The sequence below is a fragment of the Squalius cephalus genome, assembly GCF_949319135.1.
Source record: "Squalius cephalus genome assembly, chromosome: 2".
NCBI lineage: Eukaryota > Metazoa > Chordata > Actinopteri > Cypriniformes > Leuciscidae > Squalius > Squalius cephalus.
Window position 1 is genome coordinate 15,851,053 of NC_137123.1, and position 21,216 is coordinate 15,872,268.

General features: G+C 37.6%; 2 protein-coding genes and 1 long non-coding RNA gene across 3 annotated transcripts in view; all 3 read right to left on the bottom strand.

Moving 5' to 3' along the window:
- The window catches only part of LOC307172832 (NACHT, LRR and PYD domains-containing protein 3-like), a 67,147-nt gene extending 61,163 nt beyond the window's left edge, over nucleotides 1–5,984 (bottom strand). Inside the window, exons 1-2 of the mRNA XM_079895502.1 lie at nucleotides 5,549–5,984; nucleotides 5,164–5,259 (exon numbers count right to left, since the gene is read on the bottom strand). Of these exons, the coding sequence (XP_079751628.1) occupies nucleotides 5,164–5,259; nucleotides 5,549–5,631 (179 nt within the window). The 5' untranslated portion in view covers nucleotides 5,632–5,984. The remainder of the gene's footprint in view (nucleotides 1–5,163; nucleotides 5,260–5,548) is intronic.
- Nucleotides 5,985–13,423: 7,439 nt separating this feature from the next.
- LOC307172949 (protrudin-like) lies at nucleotides 13,424–17,765 on the bottom strand. Its single transcript, XM_079895710.1, has 8 exons — nucleotides 17,693–17,765; nucleotides 16,893–17,123; nucleotides 16,265–16,335; nucleotides 14,414–14,523; nucleotides 14,062–14,172; nucleotides 13,770–13,955; nucleotides 13,584–13,657; nucleotides 13,424–13,472 (listed from the first exon to the last, which is right to left on the bottom strand). Exons 2-4 carry the CDS (start codon nucleotides 17,120–17,122, stop codon nucleotides 14,477–14,479), a joined length of 348 nt encoding a protein of 115 aa, XP_079751836.1. The 5' UTR covers nucleotide 17,123; nucleotides 17,693–17,765; the 3' UTR covers nucleotides 13,424–13,472; nucleotides 13,584–13,657; nucleotides 13,770–13,955; nucleotides 14,062–14,172; nucleotides 14,414–14,476.
- Nucleotides 17,766–19,282: 1,517 nt separating this feature from the next.
- Nucleotides 19,283–20,149, bottom strand: LOC307172956. The gene is made up of 3 exons (XR_013823785.1): nucleotides 20,122–20,149; nucleotides 19,617–19,727; nucleotides 19,283–19,398 (listed from the first exon to the last, which is right to left on the bottom strand). It is a non-coding gene; the product is annotated as an uncharacterized lncRNA (long non-coding RNA).
- Nucleotides 20,150–21,216: the final 1,067 nt, after the last annotated feature.

Consider the following 21,216-nt stretch of genomic DNA (forward strand, 5'->3'; position numbering starts at 1 on the left):
GCCATAGCTAACAAATTTGTGAATATTTTGAATAAAAAAAAAAGAAATAAAAGCAGATCATTAGTCATTCAGCGCGGTGTCATTCAGCGCGGCGCAAGCAATGACGCGTCACCATGGAAACAATAAAGTGATCAGTTCTAAATAATAATCGCCTTGAAAAACTCACAGGGGTCAGCCAGAATATTTTAAATGTACGTTTAAAAAGGTTAAATATGAATACACAGCCTGTGTTTTTTTTTTTTTTAAATTAAGTACAGTACTTTTTTTTACTTAATATTTTAAGTACAGTAGGCCATTGGTTCCCAAACCTGTCCTGAAGGCACCCCAACACTGCACATTTTCTTTGTCTCCCTAATCAAACACACCTGATTCAACTCATCAGCTCATTAACCCATGTGATAATGAGCTGATGAGCTGAATCAGGTGTGTTTGATTAGGGAGACAAAGAAAACCTGCAGTGTTGGGGTGCCTTCAGGACAGGTTTGGGAACCACTGCAGTAGGCTACAGTTTTTATTTCACTTTTAGGTGCAATACAGTGAATTGAATCATTATTTAAGTTTTTTAATTTACCTGTATGTAAGCAGCACAGTGCAGTGTTAATGTTCAAACTGTGTTTTTACAATGTTTAAAGTGGCTGACAATAATAAATATTCTTATTAGAAATTAAGCTGCCTCATTTTTGAGCTGTGCATAACTGTAGCTGAATAGTTAGGCCTACTACGCTACTGTATTTTCATATTGGTCATTATGGTGGTACTTGGAGATCCAAATATTTTCTGAGGTGGTACTTGGTGTAAAAAGTTTGAGAACCACTGTGCTAGACGATATGACAAAGGTGCGGAATGATTTGTGGCAGGATGAACAGGCAAAGAATAGAGCAATGGAATGGGGATTAGATTGGATTGCTGATGCCTTCCGCAATGCTTTTGGTAATATCTTCGGACCCATACTTAAGCTCTTGTTACCAGTAATTGCTGCATTGCTCATTGCAGTAATTATGATTGGACGTTTGATGAAATGTATCCGAGCTTGTCTGGGGAGATTTATCAGGAGCATTGTCTGGGGAGGCATTGGGAGAGAAGATATTATGGAAGAAGAAGAACCCCATTATGAGCGGTTGCACCCGGTCAGATTGCAGTTGCCCTCGACCCTGATCGAGCGATCAGAGAGCTAATACCGTAATATTCTTGGTGCACCCGATCAGCCAAATACAGTTGTGGCCGAGCGGCCGATCAGAGAACCAATACCATAATATTCTTCCACATTAAACAATCCAGATATTGGTCGTGGAAATTACGACCAGAGAGGGGAATCTGTGGTGGATTTTTAATAAATAAGATAGTAAACTAATTAGTTAAACTTCTAACTTGAATTCAACCTGTTAAACTTTTCTAACATTATGACAAACTTTTACCTGACTTCCTCTTCTAGGTCTAACAATATAACAAACTAAATTTTACTTCTTCTTTTAGGTCAGGTCTTACTAACCTTTTGATAAAGGTTAAACACAGTGTCACCAAAACGTTCTGTTTTTTGCTTGCATTATGTCATGATATATATTGAGTAATCAACTGACTGTTAACCCTTTACAATGTTTTTTTTGATGATTTTGCTTATGCCAGTAACAGAGAGTAAAGAAAGGAGGGGCTTGCTTTACCAATTGAACCAATCATATTGATAGAAAGTGACATGTTAGTCACGCTGATTTTATTTTGATGTGTCTGTTTTTGTCCTATAAAACCTGATGTATTCTTCTGCTTGGGTGAGATTCTCTGAGAATTCCTCGAGTACTCTCCCGGCCGTAAATAAAGAACTCATGGACATTTGCTGAAGTCTGTCTGTCAATTTCTGCTGCGCAGCAGGTGAGTTAGATTAAAGAGGTAGACTACGTTAGGGAATTTCGATTGGAGACAACCCTGGGAATGTCGATTGGAGACAACCCAGATAGACGTATAGAATAGAACGGGAATGTCGATTGGAGACAACCCAGATAGAAAGGTTTAGGAAAAAATCTATGACACATTATAAAAGGTTTCTAGTGTCAATGTATTGCTTGTTTTTTCTGTTTACATTTCATGGTGTGACACTCATACTAAGGCAGAGTGACATTCATACTGAATTTCGAGCTGGTGTTAACGTTATTGGATTTAAATTTTGGATATTATATAATCTGTTACACCACTGAGCTGATGTTAGACTTTACAATCAAAACATTTAATACCCATTCTTTATGTAATAATACCATTCTGATGCAGTGTTTTTCACTTCATGTCTCTGTTTATGGTATTTAACACTCAATTATATATTTTGAAATATTGTCTTGGTCGCACTGTCAATATTGATTCTGATTGCTTTCATGTGACTGATCAAGCTATTTTAATGTAGCTAGTATGAATAACAAAATGCTTTCTCTGTGTCCAAATTTGACTGTAATGAAAAACTTATACTAAATCAACATAAATTCAACTTTGACAAAAAGTAACTAATTATGTCTGAATAAAAACCAAGCAACCAGGCAATACACAGCATCTTGATATGGTCATATATAGGGCTATACAGCCATCTAGTGATTACTTGATGGCATTGCAGGTGATAAATGGTGCATAATTTAAAGAAACAGTTGATGGACTCCACTGACTTCCATAGTATTTTTTTTTCCTACTATGGAAGTCAGTGGAGTCCATCAACTGTTTGGTTACAGACATTTTTCAAAATATCTTCTTTTGTGTTCAGCAGAAAAAAGAAATTCATACAGGTTTGAAACAACTTGAGGGTGAGTAAATGATGACAGAATTTTCATTTTTGGGTGAACTATCCCTTTAAAATACATGTTAAAGGGAAAAAATAGTATTATAACTCATTTTAGTAAAATAATATTTCTGGAACCACCCATGATTAATTGCCAGGTGAAATTATGCATGCAGTAGTGCAGATACTAGCATCAACATTACAAACTGATATGGCTTGATGAGGAGGATGATGATGATGAGCAGGATACATGCACTGAATACACAGACATTTTCTTTCTTTACACACCAGCTTGAAATTCAGTATGAACCGATATAGGCAGCCTAATGGTGCACACCTTATTAACCAATCATGATTTATTCATTTATTTATTTAACATGTATGTGTGCATTAAAAGTACCAGTTCGGCAACAATAACGTTTCTGAGCTAAATGAAAATAAAGATTGTTCTGGCGACTGACGTGTTTATTGAACCAATCAGATAAGAGTAAATCGAGAGTCAGAGGAATACAGATCCTATTTATTTTGCGTCAGCATGAAGCTGCAGCTTCACAATACATGAATTACACTTACAAATAACAGTAAAATGATGCAAATAGTTTTTTCTTACACTTGAAAGGCACCTTTTTTACACCTTTACAAATCTTCTCTTGCGCACATGCAAATTTAATTTATGCTAGCAAACTTATGCACACTTTCACAAATCTTACCATGAGCATGTGATTCTTTATGACATCATATTACCTTCATACATAGGGTTTATAATGTAGATGTATTAATGGCACAACAAAGTTGTTAGATTCAAATGATGTCAGTGAATCAGACTATATCATGATGATTATAAAACCATCAACAGGTAACCATCATCATCTGATCTCATTTCACTTTAGCTTTCTTTGCTGCTGCAAATGTGTTTGACAAACACACTGTCACACCAGCCAAAAAAGACAAAGATATAATAAGAGTTAAGAGCACAACTAAAATAGTTAAACCCCTATATTTCTTTGCTGTTGGGTGACATCTGGCATTGCTATGGCCTGGTTGTGGCCTAAATCTGACAAACAGGAGCGGGCCCCCAAGGGCCGTCATTCCGCGCTGCATGGGTCAGATCATCATTTTACATGTGCCAGATGTGGGCCAGATCTCAGCCTACACAATAGGCTTGTTTGAGATGAGCCTTGTCTCGCCTGAAATGTAGGGGGCCTTGCACTGAGGGGAGGAGTAAAAAAAAAAGCGCAGGCAAGATGGACAGTTCTCTCTTCTCGCAGAGGATCTGACACCTATGAGATCAAAGGCGGATATCGCGGGATTCACGCTTGTGCACGGTGTTGCTAATAAACTGAATATAATTTAAGTTCTGTGCTTTTATATGAAAATAAATATAATGAACGAGACACCCAAAGTACTGTTATTTATTATTTCCATTCGAAAGACATCTTTATCAATCATTTTTACTTTAATTACAGACATGTTTATTAGGGCTGGGCAAAAATATTGATTTTTCGATTAATCGTTTTTTAAAATGTGGTCGATTCAAAATCGATTCTCAAAGGCCACAAATCGATTTTTTTCCATATTTATTTATCTATCACCCAAAAGCCAGTATTAGCACTGTTTATAGCCTTGCAGTCTCCATGTTACAGCTAATGCTGTGAGATTTTGTGTGTTAAAATAACCTGATCCTGATTGATCAAGGCATGCGACTGTTCTAACTTATCAATTTTCAGCATCACTTTTCATCTCGTCTATTCACTGAATGCATTTGAAGTTGGGTTTTAATATACCCAAGTGTACCTAAAATAAAAAGAGTTTAATATACAGGTTTGTGGCTCTTAATTTCTTTTTATCAATTAACCACTTGTAAACTTATGTTCACCGTTCTTTTTTTTTATAAATATAGGATTTGTATTAAAACTATATTCATTGAGTCGAATCGGGAATCGAAATCGAAAATTTAGAGCTTGCGAATCGAAATCGAATCGAATCGGAACATCTGAATCGATACCCAGCCCTAATGTTTATATATATAGAGAAACTGCAGAACCCGACACGGCCACCTTGCGGACCACACTCGGACACATTTCTAACCGGTGATCACTGGTGATTGGTTTTGCACAGATTTTGCTCATCTCAAACAAGCCTAGTGTTGCTATGTGGGATGGACCTCAGTGTGACTTATTATAGATGACAGTTTTTAGTGCTCAACACAAAACTAGTTTGGGAGTCAAAGAAGACATGCATAATGCATTAGGGATGATAAAGTACTGTATATATATGATTCCCTTCACCCCAATGATTGCATTTGCTACCGGGTTTATTTTCCTGGCATTTCACAACGTCCAAAATAAAATAATAATTTTTAATTTCATCACAGACCTCATGAAGAATCAATAGATGTTTAGTGAAGTGTTTACCTAAACACAGGATCAGTGTGTCCACTAAAATTAACTATAGGATCCATTGACCAGTCACTCTTCATGGACACACAGCTGGGGTCTGGAGGGTCCGGTCTGTGCATTCAGATGAACACAACAAGTGAATGTAATTCACACACTCTTATTCATTACTTTTGTAATGAACTGATTCAGGTGACTGAATTATTCCACTAATATGTATTTTGCTGTTGGAGACTTTACAGCAAGTGCACATTCACATGTGGGATGTTAATTAAAACTTTTTAACTAATAACGTCTGAAATACATTAAATGCAGTCACTTTAGTCCCTTTTTACAGCATTAATGATGAACAATCTTCTTAGTTTCAACAGATGTAACAAGATAAATGGCTTAAAGTGTTTACCTAAACCCAGGATCAGTGTGTCCACTAAAGTTAAGTGGAGGATCCATTGACGAGCTGGCTTCAGATGACTGTGATCTTTGCATCTTAAATTAACTGAAACAAAACATGAATGGAATTTAGAATATTTATGCTAAATGAATTAACATTATTTTCAGGAAATCAAGATATTGACCCATGTGCATGAAAATATAATTTTACCAACTTTTAATTCTTAACCTAAAAGACCAAATCCTAGATATGAGGTAAGGTTGTGGTGGTATCACAGCTTCAATGTGTCTCAGTAAAACCACATAGTTAATAACCCAATACTTTTATTACCTGCCAGATCTTTACATGGCAAAGTTTTGAGCATAAATGTAAGAGCAAAATGGCAAAAAAATGGCCTAAACTAGCAAATATCATCGCACTGCACTACATTATTTACAGTCAGTATTCCTGTACTTGTGCCAACTCTTTGAAAACCAACTCTTTGAAACTCCCGCTTATGATGTAAGATAAATATTCGAATACAAAATTTGAACTATTAAAAACAATATAAATATATAATATATGCAATACTATATAAAAACAATTGTTTTTAAAAGGAAGATTTTTTCAACATCGTTAACACTGTTTGTCTATAGGCTATAGCTTATCTTTTCTAGCACGAATGGCGATCTGAACGCAAATTCATTAAACCATAAAATGTATTTTGAATTACATAAAAATTAATGGACAATCATGTTATTACAAAAGCAAAATGGCCCAGGAAGTGAGACATCGGCATGTAGAAAAACACAAAATTAAAATGTAAGCGATTACTTAAACTGTATCTGTAAGACTCACCTGTGTGGAAATGTATCTGTGGACAGGTCATGCTGATTACATTGATGTTCCATTAAGAAAATGTAAATGATTTTTGATGTTTTCATAAAATGGATGGATTTAACTTTCACGTATGGGTACCACTATGGGTACGTACCGCCCCGGATGATCAGGAAACAGTAAGCTTGTTTACGCCTTGCCTGAAATGTATGCGCTGCGGTGAGACCAAGCGGCAACCTCGGGGGCCCTGTCCCAAATGGCACACTCCGGACTTGTGGACTTCCTCAGAGTCCACACTTTGGTGACGTCATGTAGTGCAGACCTATAGGGCCCTTGGCGCGAGTCCACGAGGGCGCATTGAGAGGTATTTTTGGGACAGACTCGATCAGCACGCCGGAAATAACGGGCTGTTTTGTTTTTTTTTTTGCATTACAATATAAATCATTACAATGGAAATAATACAAAACAATGAACATGAACATGTGGGGATACAGATAAAATGAAAGTAAATAATAACAGTAAATAAAATATTTTTACAATTTATATAAAACTTGTTCTATAATACAGGATATTTTCGAAGCTCTTTTATTGGAGGGGATTTTTTGAAGTGAAGAATAACTGTAAATCATAAGCAAAAAATTTGCAACTAGGTTTGAATTTAAGGTATCTTGCTTTGTGAATATGATATTTACCCATCGTACAGAAAAAGTTTAATATATCATCTAGCTTTTTATTTTCAGAGACATCAGAGTGAAAAATAACCTTACTGACAGAAATATTACAGGTCTGGTTGTTGTTGGACAGGAGAAATCACATTTTTTGCGCTCCGACGTCTTATCTGCATGTCAACTACACAGCCTAATTTTACAGTATTTTGATATTGTGCATATCACCTGGGCATTAGACAATAGATATATCATGCTTATTTAAATGATGTATACAGTTGTACATAATAATACATAATGTTCCATTTGAACTAAGATTGCAATTTTAAAACATAATGAAAATGTGCATGAGTTTCAGATGAATTTACAGGTTTCAATATTCATACTATGTTTACATATGACTCAGTAAAGCCCTGCCCATTCGGTTCTATTTATTTAATGAATCATAATGCGATCGTATTATTAAACGCGCTATTATTATGTTTGAGACATCAACCACTGGTCGATGACCATAATGTTTGTATAAACTGTAGGTAAAAACTGGTAAAATGTACATTTAGGTCATAAAAACCGTAATATTTTCTTCTCAGCCATGTCAACAATTATCCGCGAGTGAAATCTCCTCCCATCTGTTGTCTGATTGGCCTTTCGCAAGGATTCCTGGGTAGTTAAAGTGCGTGGAGCCTGCTTCTATGCGGGCTTCGCGGAAGACCGCTTCAAGGGTACAAAGGGGGCGCTGCTGAGCACACTTCAGAGCGCTAAAATGCTGAATGGGACAGCCTACGGACTCGTAGACTCAGCGAGCACGCGCAATTCAAGTCCACGAGACCGAAAGTCCGCATGAAGTGCGCCATTTGGGACAGGGCCCCCGTCTCTCTCTTGAAACCAATACGGAAGTGAGTTAAACTGCAATTCGTTGACTGGCCGCTTGAGGCTGTTGTCAGAAGTGAGTCAAATCTGTATCTCCCCCATGTTAAAATGCCAAATTTTACAGCAGAAAAAAACGTGTTTAAAGCCTGGTGTCTGTATGTGGATTTGGTCTATACAGCTAATTTTGCCCTTTATAACAACTGTGAGGGGGGTGAATTATTTTATAACTCGTCCGTTTAGTTGATTAATATTTAAATTTAAGGGTGTGGCCAAGCCACTTGAGTGACAGATGGATTGCCGCTGTCAGTGCTAGCCGTTTGTCTGCTGTTACTAGCCGTCACTTCACCTCAGCAATGTTAGCTGCTGAACTTGCCATCTCTGCAGTGTTTGTGCTTTTTTTCGGGATTATTATTTCATACAATTTAATACTTGGGTAACGTTACAAAGCCCACGTCTTTGGATTCCGTCGTTATCGTTCGAGAGAACAACCAGCGCTGTATTTCAGTTGTTTTCCTCTGTGAACATGCACTAATGGATGTCTGACAATTTCGTTGCTTTTTGGGGTTTTCAAATTTAAAACGTCAATAAATGCTCGTTCGTTCTGCTCCCATAGAACAGATGGATTTTAATATGCTTATTTAAGTTACCGTCAGTCAGATGAAATCATGCAGGCGTCGGCGCTTTCTCCGTCCGTGAATGAGCGCGGATTTTCTAGCGCATTTACTTGCACTTCAAAGGCAATATATCTATGGTTTAACGGTTAAACCATAACCCATTTGAGAGACGGCCAACATCAGAATTTAAAATGGACTGAATAAGCTCTCTACGAACTTGAGCAATGCCGCGCTGACGGACCATGAAAGAGTGACGGACATGTATGCACATAAATCACTGTCACACACAAACACTCTCGAAGTAATACACAGTCTCACTTGTAGCCATGTCTTTTAACTATTATAATATTTCGAAGGGCAAAAATAGGAACGTTTAATTGGCTTTACATCATCAGCTAACTCGATCACGTCGAGCTAGGTGATTTCAGATAGCCAGGCTCCTCAGCCTCACTCACGCCCCGCCTGTTTGCCTATTTTCTGTTATCCGGGAGTGACGCAAGGCCAAGATGGCGACGGCCGGCTCCGCCCACTTTAGGCTTCAAAAATGCTCTTCAGAAACCTACGGGTGACGTCACGGACACTACGTCCATATTTTTTTACAGTCTATGGGTTAGTGGTGGGCGATACTGCAAATTTCGGTATCGATCCGATACCAAGTAAATACAGGGCCAGTATCGCCGATATCGATACCGATACCGATACTTTTTCATTTTAAAAGCATGCACTTGAACCTGTATGCACTTTCCTGTGCTAGAGCAGTGTGTCATGTTATATGAGGTGAATGCATCATTAATATGCTAAATCTGAATACGTTTTCATAACTACTAAATATTTTGTGATTTGTGCTCTCAACTCGCCTGTAATTAGTCAGTGACTTTTACAAAACTACCCTAATTATAGTACTAGCCTACTAGTATACTAGCCTACTGTTCAAAAGTTTGGGGTCTGTAAGATTTTTAATTCTCTTCTGCATTTATTTGATCAAAAATACAGTAAAAACTGGAATATTACAATTTAACATTTCTATGTCATAGTAAACTGTAATTTATTCATGTGATCAAAGCTGAATTTTCGGCATCATTACTCCAGTCATGATGATAATTCATTTTAATATGCTGATTTGCTGCTCAGGAAACATTTCTTATTATTATCAATGTTGAAAACAGTTTCATATTTTTGTGGAAACCATGATACATTTTATGCAGAATTATTTTAATGAACAAAGTTGAAAGAACAGCATTTATATGAAGTAGATTTTTTTTAACAGTGTAAAACCCTTGACTGTCACTTTTGATCAATTTAATGCATCGATCCTTGTTGAATAAAAATATTAATTTCATTAAAAAAAATCTTACTGACGTTAACATTTTGAACCTTTATGTACACTTTTGGTTTGTTTATTGCGAAATAACTCCCGATTGTTTCTCTGTCATCTAAGCAAGGCTTCGTTTCCCAAACGCACTGGGCCTGTGAGCACCGGCATTGAACGCTCTCTGTGATTGATTGGTTTCGTTTTGTATCCAGATGACTAGGAGAAAAGTTCTATCCTACACAATTATCCGCTAACATTCGCTTAGTTTTCAACTTAGAAGCTTATTTTATGCACTGAATTGCGTGATAAATTAATAAAAAATGACTGGTAAAAAAACACACATTTGGATCGATATTTTTATGTGAGGATCGATCCTTTTCGATACCAGGTCAGTATCGATATATCGATACTTCAGGATCGATCCGCCCACCCCTACTATGGGTGAGACTGAGAGGAGGAGTGAAAAAGTGTAGGCAATCTCACCGCCACGCGGTCACGTGAGTGTTGGGAAAGTTCACTTTCTACATGAACTATTTCAAAGTTCAGTTCACAAATTTTAAAATGAACTAGTTCAGTTCATAGTTCATACTTCAAAATTTTGAACTAAGTTTACAGTTCCAAAAATGAACTAGTTCATATAGTTCTTTTTTCCATAGGTTGCTACGAGCTATTTCCCCCCCCAAAATATTTCCACTGCCCATAGAACCACAGACAGCAATTATTAAAAACGTGCTGCTTGAATGGTCTTTTTAAATTAGGACTTATCAAAAGAAAAACAGTTCAGTAGTCCTTAAGATGCAAATGTTTTTCAGTTTTAATAATTTTCCATTTCAGTACATACTAAAAAGGAATACTGGAATCCTGGAAAATACCAGGCAGGCTCAACAAGTGCGGATTTTCTTTTCCTTTCAAAGTTTGCACAGAAATGTAAGATTTTTCCCAATTCTCACCGACCTTTATAAAACTCTCGGTTATGAACCGATCATACGACGCCTCCTCGCTGCTTTGCATAGACAGTATATAAACGCTGCTTTGTCGCCCACATGCGGCTTTTTGTTTTGATAACGCATACGGCGGTGAGACACTGGTTGGTGTTGCCAGATTGGGTGTTTTTTCCGCTACATATTAAGGCCTGTTTACGGTTTGTTTTAGGCGGGTTTTCGCCTGGAAGGCTCTATAGAAATCTGGCACCCTATTGAACGAAGTTAAACTGAGAGAGCGTGCAGTTCACAGACACCAGAATGAACGAGTCCACAGTAACGTTCATCAGGCACTATTACGGTACGTTCAGTTCACCTTCGCCCAAATCTATCGTTCAATGAACGCGTTCAGGCACAACAGTGGGTTCATGTATCCTTACATAGTTCCAAACAAATCCGCGTTGCCAATGATTTTAAGCGGGGCAGACAGCAGCAGCTATATTTGCAGCAATTATCGGTGAATAATGTACATTGATTACGTTGACACTTAAATGACTTACATACAATATCATCTTTTTTTCTGGGGAGTAGTAGAAACACAGCATTACTACGTTTTTGTGTTTAATTTTGGAAAGAAATTGGGTGCTCATTATATATAGCCCATATACATAAACATACATACATGCATGCATACTCTACCAGCCAAAATTTTGTATCAGTAAGATTTTTAATGGTTTTAAAATAAGTCATCTCTTCTGATCACCAAGGCTGCATTTATTTGATTAAAAAAAAAACTATTTTCTATTTTAATATAAAATAATATAATATATATAAAGTGTAATTTATTCCTGTTATCAAAGCTGAATTTTACATGGAAGGGGGAATCTCCTCAATGTGCAGCTCCACCTGGATGATGTGACGGCAGCCATACTGCGCCAGAACGCCCACCACACACCAGCTTACTGGTGGAGAGGAGCCATGATGGACAGAGGCCAAGGAGCAAATTTGGTCAGGGTGCCAGGGTTACACCCCTACTCTTTTTTGAAGGACATCCTGGTATTTTTAACGACCACAGAGAGTCAGGACCTCAGTTTAACGTCTCATCTAAAGGACGGTTCCCTTTGACAGTATAGTGTCCCCGTCACTAGACTGGGGCGTTAGGACCCACACAGACCACAGGGTGAGCGCCCCCTACTGGCCTCACTAACACCTCTTCCAGCAGTGGCCTGGTTTTCCCAGGAGTCTCCCATCCAGGTACTGACCAGGCTCAACCCTGCTTAGCTTCAGTGGGCAACCAGTCTTGGGCTACAGGGTGATATGGCTGCTGGCGAGGACTGTTAGTTTTGGAGTATTTCCAATCAATTCTAACTACTTAAGAGTTTTAAAGGTTTTTAAAGGTTTATTACATCCAAATACTACTTTCTTTCTTGCAATTAAAACTGGTTGCTAAGAGCTGAATGTTGAGTAATTATTGTGATAGCATAATATAATAACTCATCAAGTAAAATAAACAAGGACTCATGGTATTATTACCTTTTCATTCACTAGATCAACCACATATCCGTCCTTCGGATGAGACGTAAAACCGAGGTCCTGACTCTCTGTGGTCATTAAAAATCCCATGGCACTTCTCGTAAAGAGTCGGGGTGTAACACCGGTGTCCTGGCCAAATTCCATCCAATGGCTCTTGCCAATCAAGGCCTCCTAATAATCCCCTTACACTGAATTGGCTCTATCACTCTCTCTCCTCTCCACTATAGCTGGTGTGTGGTGAGCGCACTGGCGCTGTTGTACTGTGGCTGCCGTCGCATCATCCAAGTGGATGCTCACACTGGTGGTGTTGAGGAGAGATCCCCTGACTGGATTGTGAAGTGCTTTGGGTGTACAGTAGTACATATGAAAGCGCCATATAAATGCCTTATTCATTTACATATTTTAAAGTACAGAGGGAAGACACAAGGATGACTGTGGGAGTAGATTTAAGATTGTGTATATTTTATAAAATAATATATAATAACAGTTGAGCACACACAAAAACAAATTTGTTCAGGACGTGAACCACATAGAAAGAACTTCAACAACAACGTCTTCACTGACTCCTAAGAGAGAGAGGCGGAGAGAGAAAGAGAGAAATAAGGAACATTTAGTTCAGGGTTCACCAATCTCGGTCCTGGAGGGCCGCTGTCCTGCAGAGTTTAGCTCCAACATACCTGTTTGAAAGTTTCTATTATGCCTAATGAGACCTTGATTAGCTGGTTCAGGTGTGTTTAATTGGGGTTGGAGCTAAACTCTGCAGGACATCGGCCCTCCAGGACCGAGATTGGTGAACCCTGATTTAGTTGAACATGTTCAACTTTCAAATTTTAAATTTCATATTTAAAAGATCTTAGAGCACACACACATTATATACAATACAAAAATTATATCAATATTCACACCAATTAATGTTCATTAACATTAATGACTGTACTGTTAAAAGATATTTACATTTAGTCATTTAGCAGACGCCTTTGTCCAAAGCGACTTACAAATGAGGACTAAAGCAAGCGAGTCATTATGAAGAGGCAAAACCAATGAAGGAATATGAATAGAAATACCATGTTATTGACATGACTTTCCTGACCTTTAAATTTTTAAAGCCCAGATTGTGAAGAATGCAGCAGCACTACCTGCCAATTGGATGTTCTCCGCTCTTTTCTCAATTGTTTCTCTATCCCTCTATTCAATTCTTCCACTTCACTGAAATAGTAAATGGAGAACATAATCACTGCTGGGTTAACAGAAATGATGTTAACGCTTAAAAAAGGATACTTTGGACATTGTGTAAAAAACTAAATTTTCTACTCTTACCTGTGATGAAAATCTGGACCAGAGAAGAAGGATCATGCAGAGACAAATCCTGCAGTCCACCAGGCCATGATGCGCTATCAGGAGAAAATGGTTGATTAAAATATACTCAGGTCTGTACATAAGCAGCATACATTAGGGTTTGAAAGTGCAGAAACATGCACAAATACATTATATTGTTATGCATACCTCTGGACACAGAGCACTAAAGATGAACTGCACTTCATCCGTGAAGCTCAGTTGTGTTGGTGTTTGCAGCGCTGACTTCAGAAGAGCATAAAGGGTGTCCTGTTGTTCTTCATGGTCAAGGTAGACGAGCACCAGGCAAGAGGACCTCTGAGGAAACAACTTTACAGTCTTCCCGTTGAGTACGCCCTACAGGCAAATAATTGTGCCACAATTATTACAATTATTTTGTGGTGATAAGATTTTTAAGTGTATTGTGTGGTTGGTGTCAGTGAAGGAACAACTGAGTGCTTACCCTTGCAAACAGACAGATGCTTCATGAAGTCCGGTTTACATAACAGCATTGAGTTACAGTGGAAACGCTGCTTTGCTCTGCAATCTAATCCACATCTGTGAATCGTATACCCTAAAATATAAATACAATAAACTGTGGTATTATTATGATGATCATCTGTGTAAATTATGAGTACCCAAAATCTGAATAAAAAATTATTTAAATATTTAAATAAAAAAACATAAATGCAGTTTTTGGGATTCATTGCTCAAATTGAATTAATCATAACATCAACGCTACTTTTCATGCTTAATATACATATTACATACATAACTCAATCTGCATTTCCCAAAAGTATGTTTGCAAACGTTACCTTCATGGAGAACTGCGCATCTGAAATGGCTCTCCAAATGGGATTTCACTTTAATCAACTTTGTTAGGTGAAGCCAAGCAGAACTGCAGAATCTTCCTGGATCGTTGTTTCTTGAAAAGGAGAGAGCCCAGTTGGTCAAATTAAACATTTTAAGGTCATTTCATAAAAATAAATAGACAAATTACGCCTAAGCCTAGTCCTTGACCAACTTTTTATTTGGTGATTTTTTTTATTTTTCCACTGAGAACTTAAATCCCCATTTTATTCCCCAATTTTCAACTTGATCAATTCCTTCCTGCATCTTCTTTAAAATACTCAACATTTCTACCTTTCTTCCATAAAGCACCATCATCTGTGAATAAAGACCTCCCTATATCCCCTGGAAGATTTAAATAAATATCATTATTCATAATGGAGAATAAAGTTGGACTAATCACACTCCCCTGTGGTGTCCCATTTTCTACAGCATATTGTTTTGATAAATCTAACTCACTTTTCTAAATTCAATATTATAAATATAAATATTTATTTAATATTATAAATATAATATTTTCAATATTATTAATATAAATATCATATAAAAAACAAATTTTTCTTAAATGTATACATGCATGTGTGTGTGTATTTATATATACAAAAATAATGTGAACACAAACTTCTTTTTTGGATGGGATTAATCGTTTTACAGCCCTAGTGCTAATTAATGTTTTGACTTTTTCTGAGAAAAAACTTCAAACTTTTCAAAGTTATTTTAAAATTTCAGACCTGGCTTTGTCATCAAACTTTACTCATTAAAAACACTCAAATAGAACTTTTAGAATATATCATATTATCATCATCATATTTCTTAATGTTTTTGTAGACAGTGGAAGTTAATACCAAGTTATCACAGTTTTACTGAAGTAACAAAGTAACAATAAAGTACAAAAAAAATGTATTGACTATTTTGGCAGCATCTCTGATTACCATGGTACATTTTCACAGAGGAGGATCAGAACTTGTGATTCTGGAGCATCTCTGCGATACTCACATGGAGGACACGGCGTGGCTCTCCCAGTGAAACACTATAAAAGGACATACAATTTTTTGTTTTTCGTTGATTATCATATTTGACACATTTTTGGGCTTTTATGGCTCATATAGTCGGATATAGTGAGAATATGTAGGGGAAAACACCTCAGCTTTATTCACAGGCCCAAACTGAGCAAAAATATGAAATTTGGGGCAGTTGCTGATATTTATATTGCCAAAAAGTAAGAAGAATTTCTGATCGCTTGTAATGTAAATCAATCTTTATAACAGTATAACAGACGACTTACATAAAATGCATATAAATATCAGTCGTCACTCTATATCTGATGATATTAAATGATAGTTTTATGATCAAAGCTCTGTAGTTTTAAAACATATAATGTAATGCAATTCAATGTTGATTGAGAGATTAACAACAAAAAAACGTCCTCAAAAGCCTGATGATCATATTTGATACATTTGAACAAGATAAAAAAAAAAGATAATAAAGTAAACCTAAGTCGGTTCAGTTCAGGAGTTCTTCTTGAAATATTACTAGCAATAAAAACCTATTCTGATTATATATTTCACAGCAAAAGACACCATGAGCTGAAATAGGGGGACGATTATACAATTTTACTAAAACCATTTACTTGCTAGAGAATATAAAGCATCAGTCGGACGACAGAAGGCATGTAGTAGATTGAGCGCAACAGGTTTTCTCATTGATCATTTAAAGGCCTTAGAAATGTATGTATTAATTATAATACAGTCGACTTTATAGGGTTAACTATAATTTGTGCACATGAACACGTCATTTACGGCCGTCTGGTGTCTCACCTTCACTCAGCGTGAGGAAGAGGATGTTGAGCAGAACGCAGCTCGACAGGGAGCACAGCGGCATCCTCCACCTAAAACACACAGCATCAGAGCTGAACACTGGGACACACAGCATCAGAGCTGAACACTGGGACACACAGCATCAGAGCTGAACACTGGGACACACAGCTTCAGAGCTGAACACTGGGATACACAGCATCAGAGCTGAACACTGGGACACACAGCATCAGAGCTGAACACTGGGACACACAGCATCAGAGCTGAACACTGGGACACACAGCATCAGAGCTGAACACTGGGACACACAGCATCAGAGCTGAACACTGGGACACACAGCATCAGAGCTGAACACTGGGACACACAGCATCAGAGCTGAACACTGGGATACACAGCATCAGAGCTGAACACTGGGACACACAGCAGCATCAGAGCTGAACACTGGGACACACAGCATCAGAGCTGAACACTGGGACACACAGCAGCAAAAACAACTCAGAGATGCGTTTCACAACTGGCTGGAACAAACACAAAAGCCTTCTGATGAGAGTCACATGATACAGTCTCCTGAAGTACAGAAGCAGTGCGAGATGTGCAGGTGTCAGAGTGATTTGTAAGGGCCGTGTCTCACCCGAGCAGGAACCGCAGCACCTCCAGCGTGTCTGTGACGGGCTCCAGGAAGATGGCCATCCGCTTGAAGCAGATCACCATGTTCAGCAGGTCAAAGGTCAGCGCTCTGGGGCCGCCCAGGTCAGAGGCGCTGTCTATGGAGGACGAGTCCTTGGCGGGCAACTGGGTGAGTTTGGCCCGATCGCTGCCCGTCTGCGGGAGCTCATGAGGAGAGGAGGCTGTGCACTGCATGCTGGGAGATCAGAGAACATCAGCACTGTGTTTATCTCTGCACACGCGTGACAGTCAAGAGACTCACATCTGTGGATGAAATTAAAACTGATGCCTGCCAAGAAAGCCTAATTTAAAGCTTAATCAGATCAGCAAACTCAAATCCAGTAGACTTATATATTACTGCGAGGCTGCTTTGAAATAATGTAATATATAAAGAGTTATATAAATAAAGGTGAGCAGATTTGACTGAATCACAACCAGAAAAAAAACACATCTGATGCTTTAAAACATGTGAACAGAAGTAAGAGTAATTTCAATCGATGTCAAACTGATTTTAACACACATGAGGACCGGTTTTAAAACAATAATACGTTAACTTAAAAGGTATGACAGTAATAAAAGGTCAATATCAATAAAGACGTCATATAAACATCAACCAGAAGGAAATACAACAATGACAATGACATACCTTTAAATCCTTCAAAGTGTCTTATGCCCGCTACAGAGTCATTAAACAGTCTTTAATGTTAATAATGATTGATAAATAATAGAATAATCCACTTATAAAAATATAAAACGCTTTATTACCGCCTGTCCACCGAGTTCTGCTTCCGCAATTCGCAGGCGGAAGTGTAGATGTCAGAGCGCCAGGAAGAGGAGCAGAGCGCCGATCACATCGATCAGATTTATTCTGTTATTTTCTTATAAGGTTATCCCAGAAAACCCAGAATATACAGTCAATAGAGGACACTTTCAGCATCTACATTATATCTGTTTTTTTATTATTATATTATTTCTTCTATTTGTGTGTTCTGTGTCATTTTAAAGCTTAAAGGGGCATTCCACCCATTTGAACATTGTTTTTTATTTAAAGTGGGTCATATATGTAGTCGAAATGTAAAATAAATTTTGAATTTGGTGCCTTCGTGACCGAGGAAAGGCAAAAAATAACTTCAGGACGCATTTGTATGAAAGACAACAACTCCCACAATGCACCACATTGCACAGCTCCGCAAGCCACTCCCACTAATCCAGAAAGCCCATATCTGCCTATAAGAGAAATCACTCTTCCGTCTACAAGGCTAGCTACTACCAGAGCTTGAAATTCATTTCACATTCACACAAAATGTCTAGTTAGTTTGTGAACTCATTAGTGCATTACTCCTCGTTTGTATTTCTTTCGAAAAGGTGAATTATTGCATGGTACCTGGATGTTCAGTCAGAACATAATGCGGTGCGAAACTAGGATAGTTCTCAACACAAACGTCCGTGTCCTCGTCTGATTCAGAGATTTCGTCCAGGAGAAATTGTCATCGTTGAAATTCTTTGCCGCAAACGGACTCTATCTCTGTGTTCGTAGTTGCATCTTACAGTCTATGAGTTGCATAGTGAGATCACCGGCGCCACCAGTCCGCCCTAACTCGAGCCAGTCCATGTATGTATCGCTGCAGCCCGGAGACCTGCAGGTGGGAGGAGCTTACGCCGCAAGTGGGAGGAGCTTATGCCGCAAGTAGGAGGGATTTCAGAAATGTGCAAGTAGGAGGGGTTTACGCCGCAAGTGGGAGGAGCTTATGCTGAAATCCCCACGCTGTCATTGCCGAGGACGGCGGTGAATGAGTATGGCAGGAGGTAGCGACAGTAAAGAAAATAAACGATAAAATATTACATTCCTCATCATGGTCTGATTTCTTACAGCTTTGTTATTATTGTGTGTGTCCAATACCACTCACTGTCAATTATGAAGTCACGTCTTTACACCTTTTACTATACTTAAAGTGATGGTGTTTTAAATTCAGCAGGCTGTAGGCCTTATTCAAGCATATTTCTGAATATTAGATATATCTTCTACAATTCTACAGTATCAAGTAAATGAACATATTAAAATGTGATGCAATTGGACTCAGTGAAGTGAATGTGTAAATACATGAAAAACATTTGGCTAATGTAAAAAAACAAAGTTACCATCCATCTTTACTGCATAATTTTTTAAATAGCATAATGTTTTTTAAATAGCATAATGAAATAATGTTCTTCTGAACGTGTTACACATACATTACATTTAAATCTCAGGGTGGATAAATTATTTTTTTCAATGAATAAAATCATGTACAAGTCACTCAGAATTGATTGCAAAAGTGTTTGTTTTATTTGATTATTTTTAGTCTTTTTTTTGTAAGGACACTATATCAGCTCATTAGAACTGATCTGCATGCAGTGAAAACTGCTAAATCCAGGGTGGAAGGTTTCTGAATAAATGCCCTGGAGCTCGCCTCGCTTTCCCTCCCCAGCATAACCTGGTGGATACACAAGAAGCACAATAAGAACTAGGGTTTATAGTTGACATTGAACATTTACAAACATTAAGAATAATTTTTCAGCTCTGTAGGTCCATGCCATGCAAATGAATGGTGTCCAGAACTTTTAAACTCCAAGGGATAACATAAGTAAATTAGATTTTTAGTTTTCCTTTAGACTAACTAGTTTATTCATCACCAATTTACACAAAACGTACCAGGTGTGCAGCATTTGTACTCAAACCCACACTCCAAACAAGTGGAGATTGAGTACATCCTGCAGAAGAGCTGTTTGTAGTGAGACGACTTATTTTTCCAGCATGCAACACCTGAGGTGAAAAAAAAATATGAACATAACATTTAACATTATCAATGATGTTCTTGTTATGCATTTTATTTTTTAATGTCAATATTTACTTTCTAGCCATAAGAAGCACAATAACATGTATTTCACATTTATTGCACTGATTGTTATGAGTAATACATTTTATAAAATAATTATGATATTAAAACAAATGTTTCAATTACATTACATTACATTGTGGATTACTCAGAAAAAAGCATAACTACAATGAAAACAAGTTTTAAAAGAATTGCATGCATTGTACAATTAAGTTAGGAGTTGTATTCTAATATCAAATCCATTTACAAAACGTTTAAGACATTTACAATTTGAAAATCAATGCAGTCCTAAAACGTACAAAAATTACACTGCCACAATACCTTATTATGGTCTTCAGAATCCATAATCTGGAGAACAAATTGTAGAAATGGAATGCAGAAAAGATCTTGTCATGCACGTTACAGATTTTGTAATTTGTGTGCTACTAAAAAAACTACAGAAATTTATTTGGATACACTTTACCCTTATTCTTTTTTTAATACATCAAGACTAAAAACAGTGTACAAACGCCATTATGAAATGGTTTTTCAGAACTTATAATGCTTTTTCACAAAACTAAAAACTATACAACAAGCTTACTCCTTCATCTCAACGGCACGCTGACATGTGAAAGCGGTTTTCTTCTTTGTTTTCTGATGGATCGCAACAAAACTTACACATTACAGCCACCAACTGTGGAGCATAAACCGATAGCTACTACAACACAGGTGATACTAAATAAACCAATCATAATCCTCTGGAAGTTTGTACAGCCCACTTGCGGCTAAAGCTCCACCCACTTGCTGCTAACCCACCCATTTGCAGCTGGCTCCGACCTCCGTTTATACCCTACTCCATTTTTGGGGCCTGTTTTAAAAAGAGCTGTTTTGTACCACCTTAAATGTAAATGAGCATATCCCCGCCCTGCTGGACCCAGATGATGAGGAGACTCCGGCAGAAGAAACGCGAAATGAGAATGGACCAAGACGTCTCGGAATGGTTATTTGATTTTATATTTATGTACTTACAAAGTTTTAATCGCGTCCCCTTTGCAATTATGGATGTGCAACACACACACACACACACAAATTGTGATAACGTTCGCGCAATTTTTTGAAACTATACACTCAAATACTGTGATAACGTTTGCTAAGTACAAACGAATTTTTTTTAAATTATTTTTTAAGTACAAACGAAATTATATTTATGCGAGGGGTGCTGTTGCGTCATCTTGACTTTACTTGTCGAAAGGTGCATGTGGCTGGCAAATGTGAGAAGATGGCTACAGAACCAGAAAACATATTCTGCAGGGAGATAGACGTTTATATAGGCTACTGTCTATGGAGATAGAGCATGTATGAATTTATTTACATTTGTAATTGCTGCAAAAAATGATACGTGACATAAAACTGTCTGACGTTGTTTGTTGAGACATC

Bases quoted from the DNA above. Each gene is read 5' to 3' on its own strand.
- LOC307172949 (XM_079895710.1), bottom strand. From the start codon at position 17,122: ATGCAGTGCACAGCCTCCTCTCCTCATGAGCTCCCGCAGACGGGCAGC. The intron at 16,336-16,892 runs GTGAGACACGGC...TGTGTGTTTTAG, and splicing joins GTGCTGCGGTTCCTGCTCGG to GTGGAGGATGCCGCTGTGCT. The intron at 14,524-16,264 runs GTGAGACACCAG...CTCCTTTTCAAG, and splicing joins CTTCCTCACGCTGAGTGAAG to AAACAACGATCCAGGAAGAT.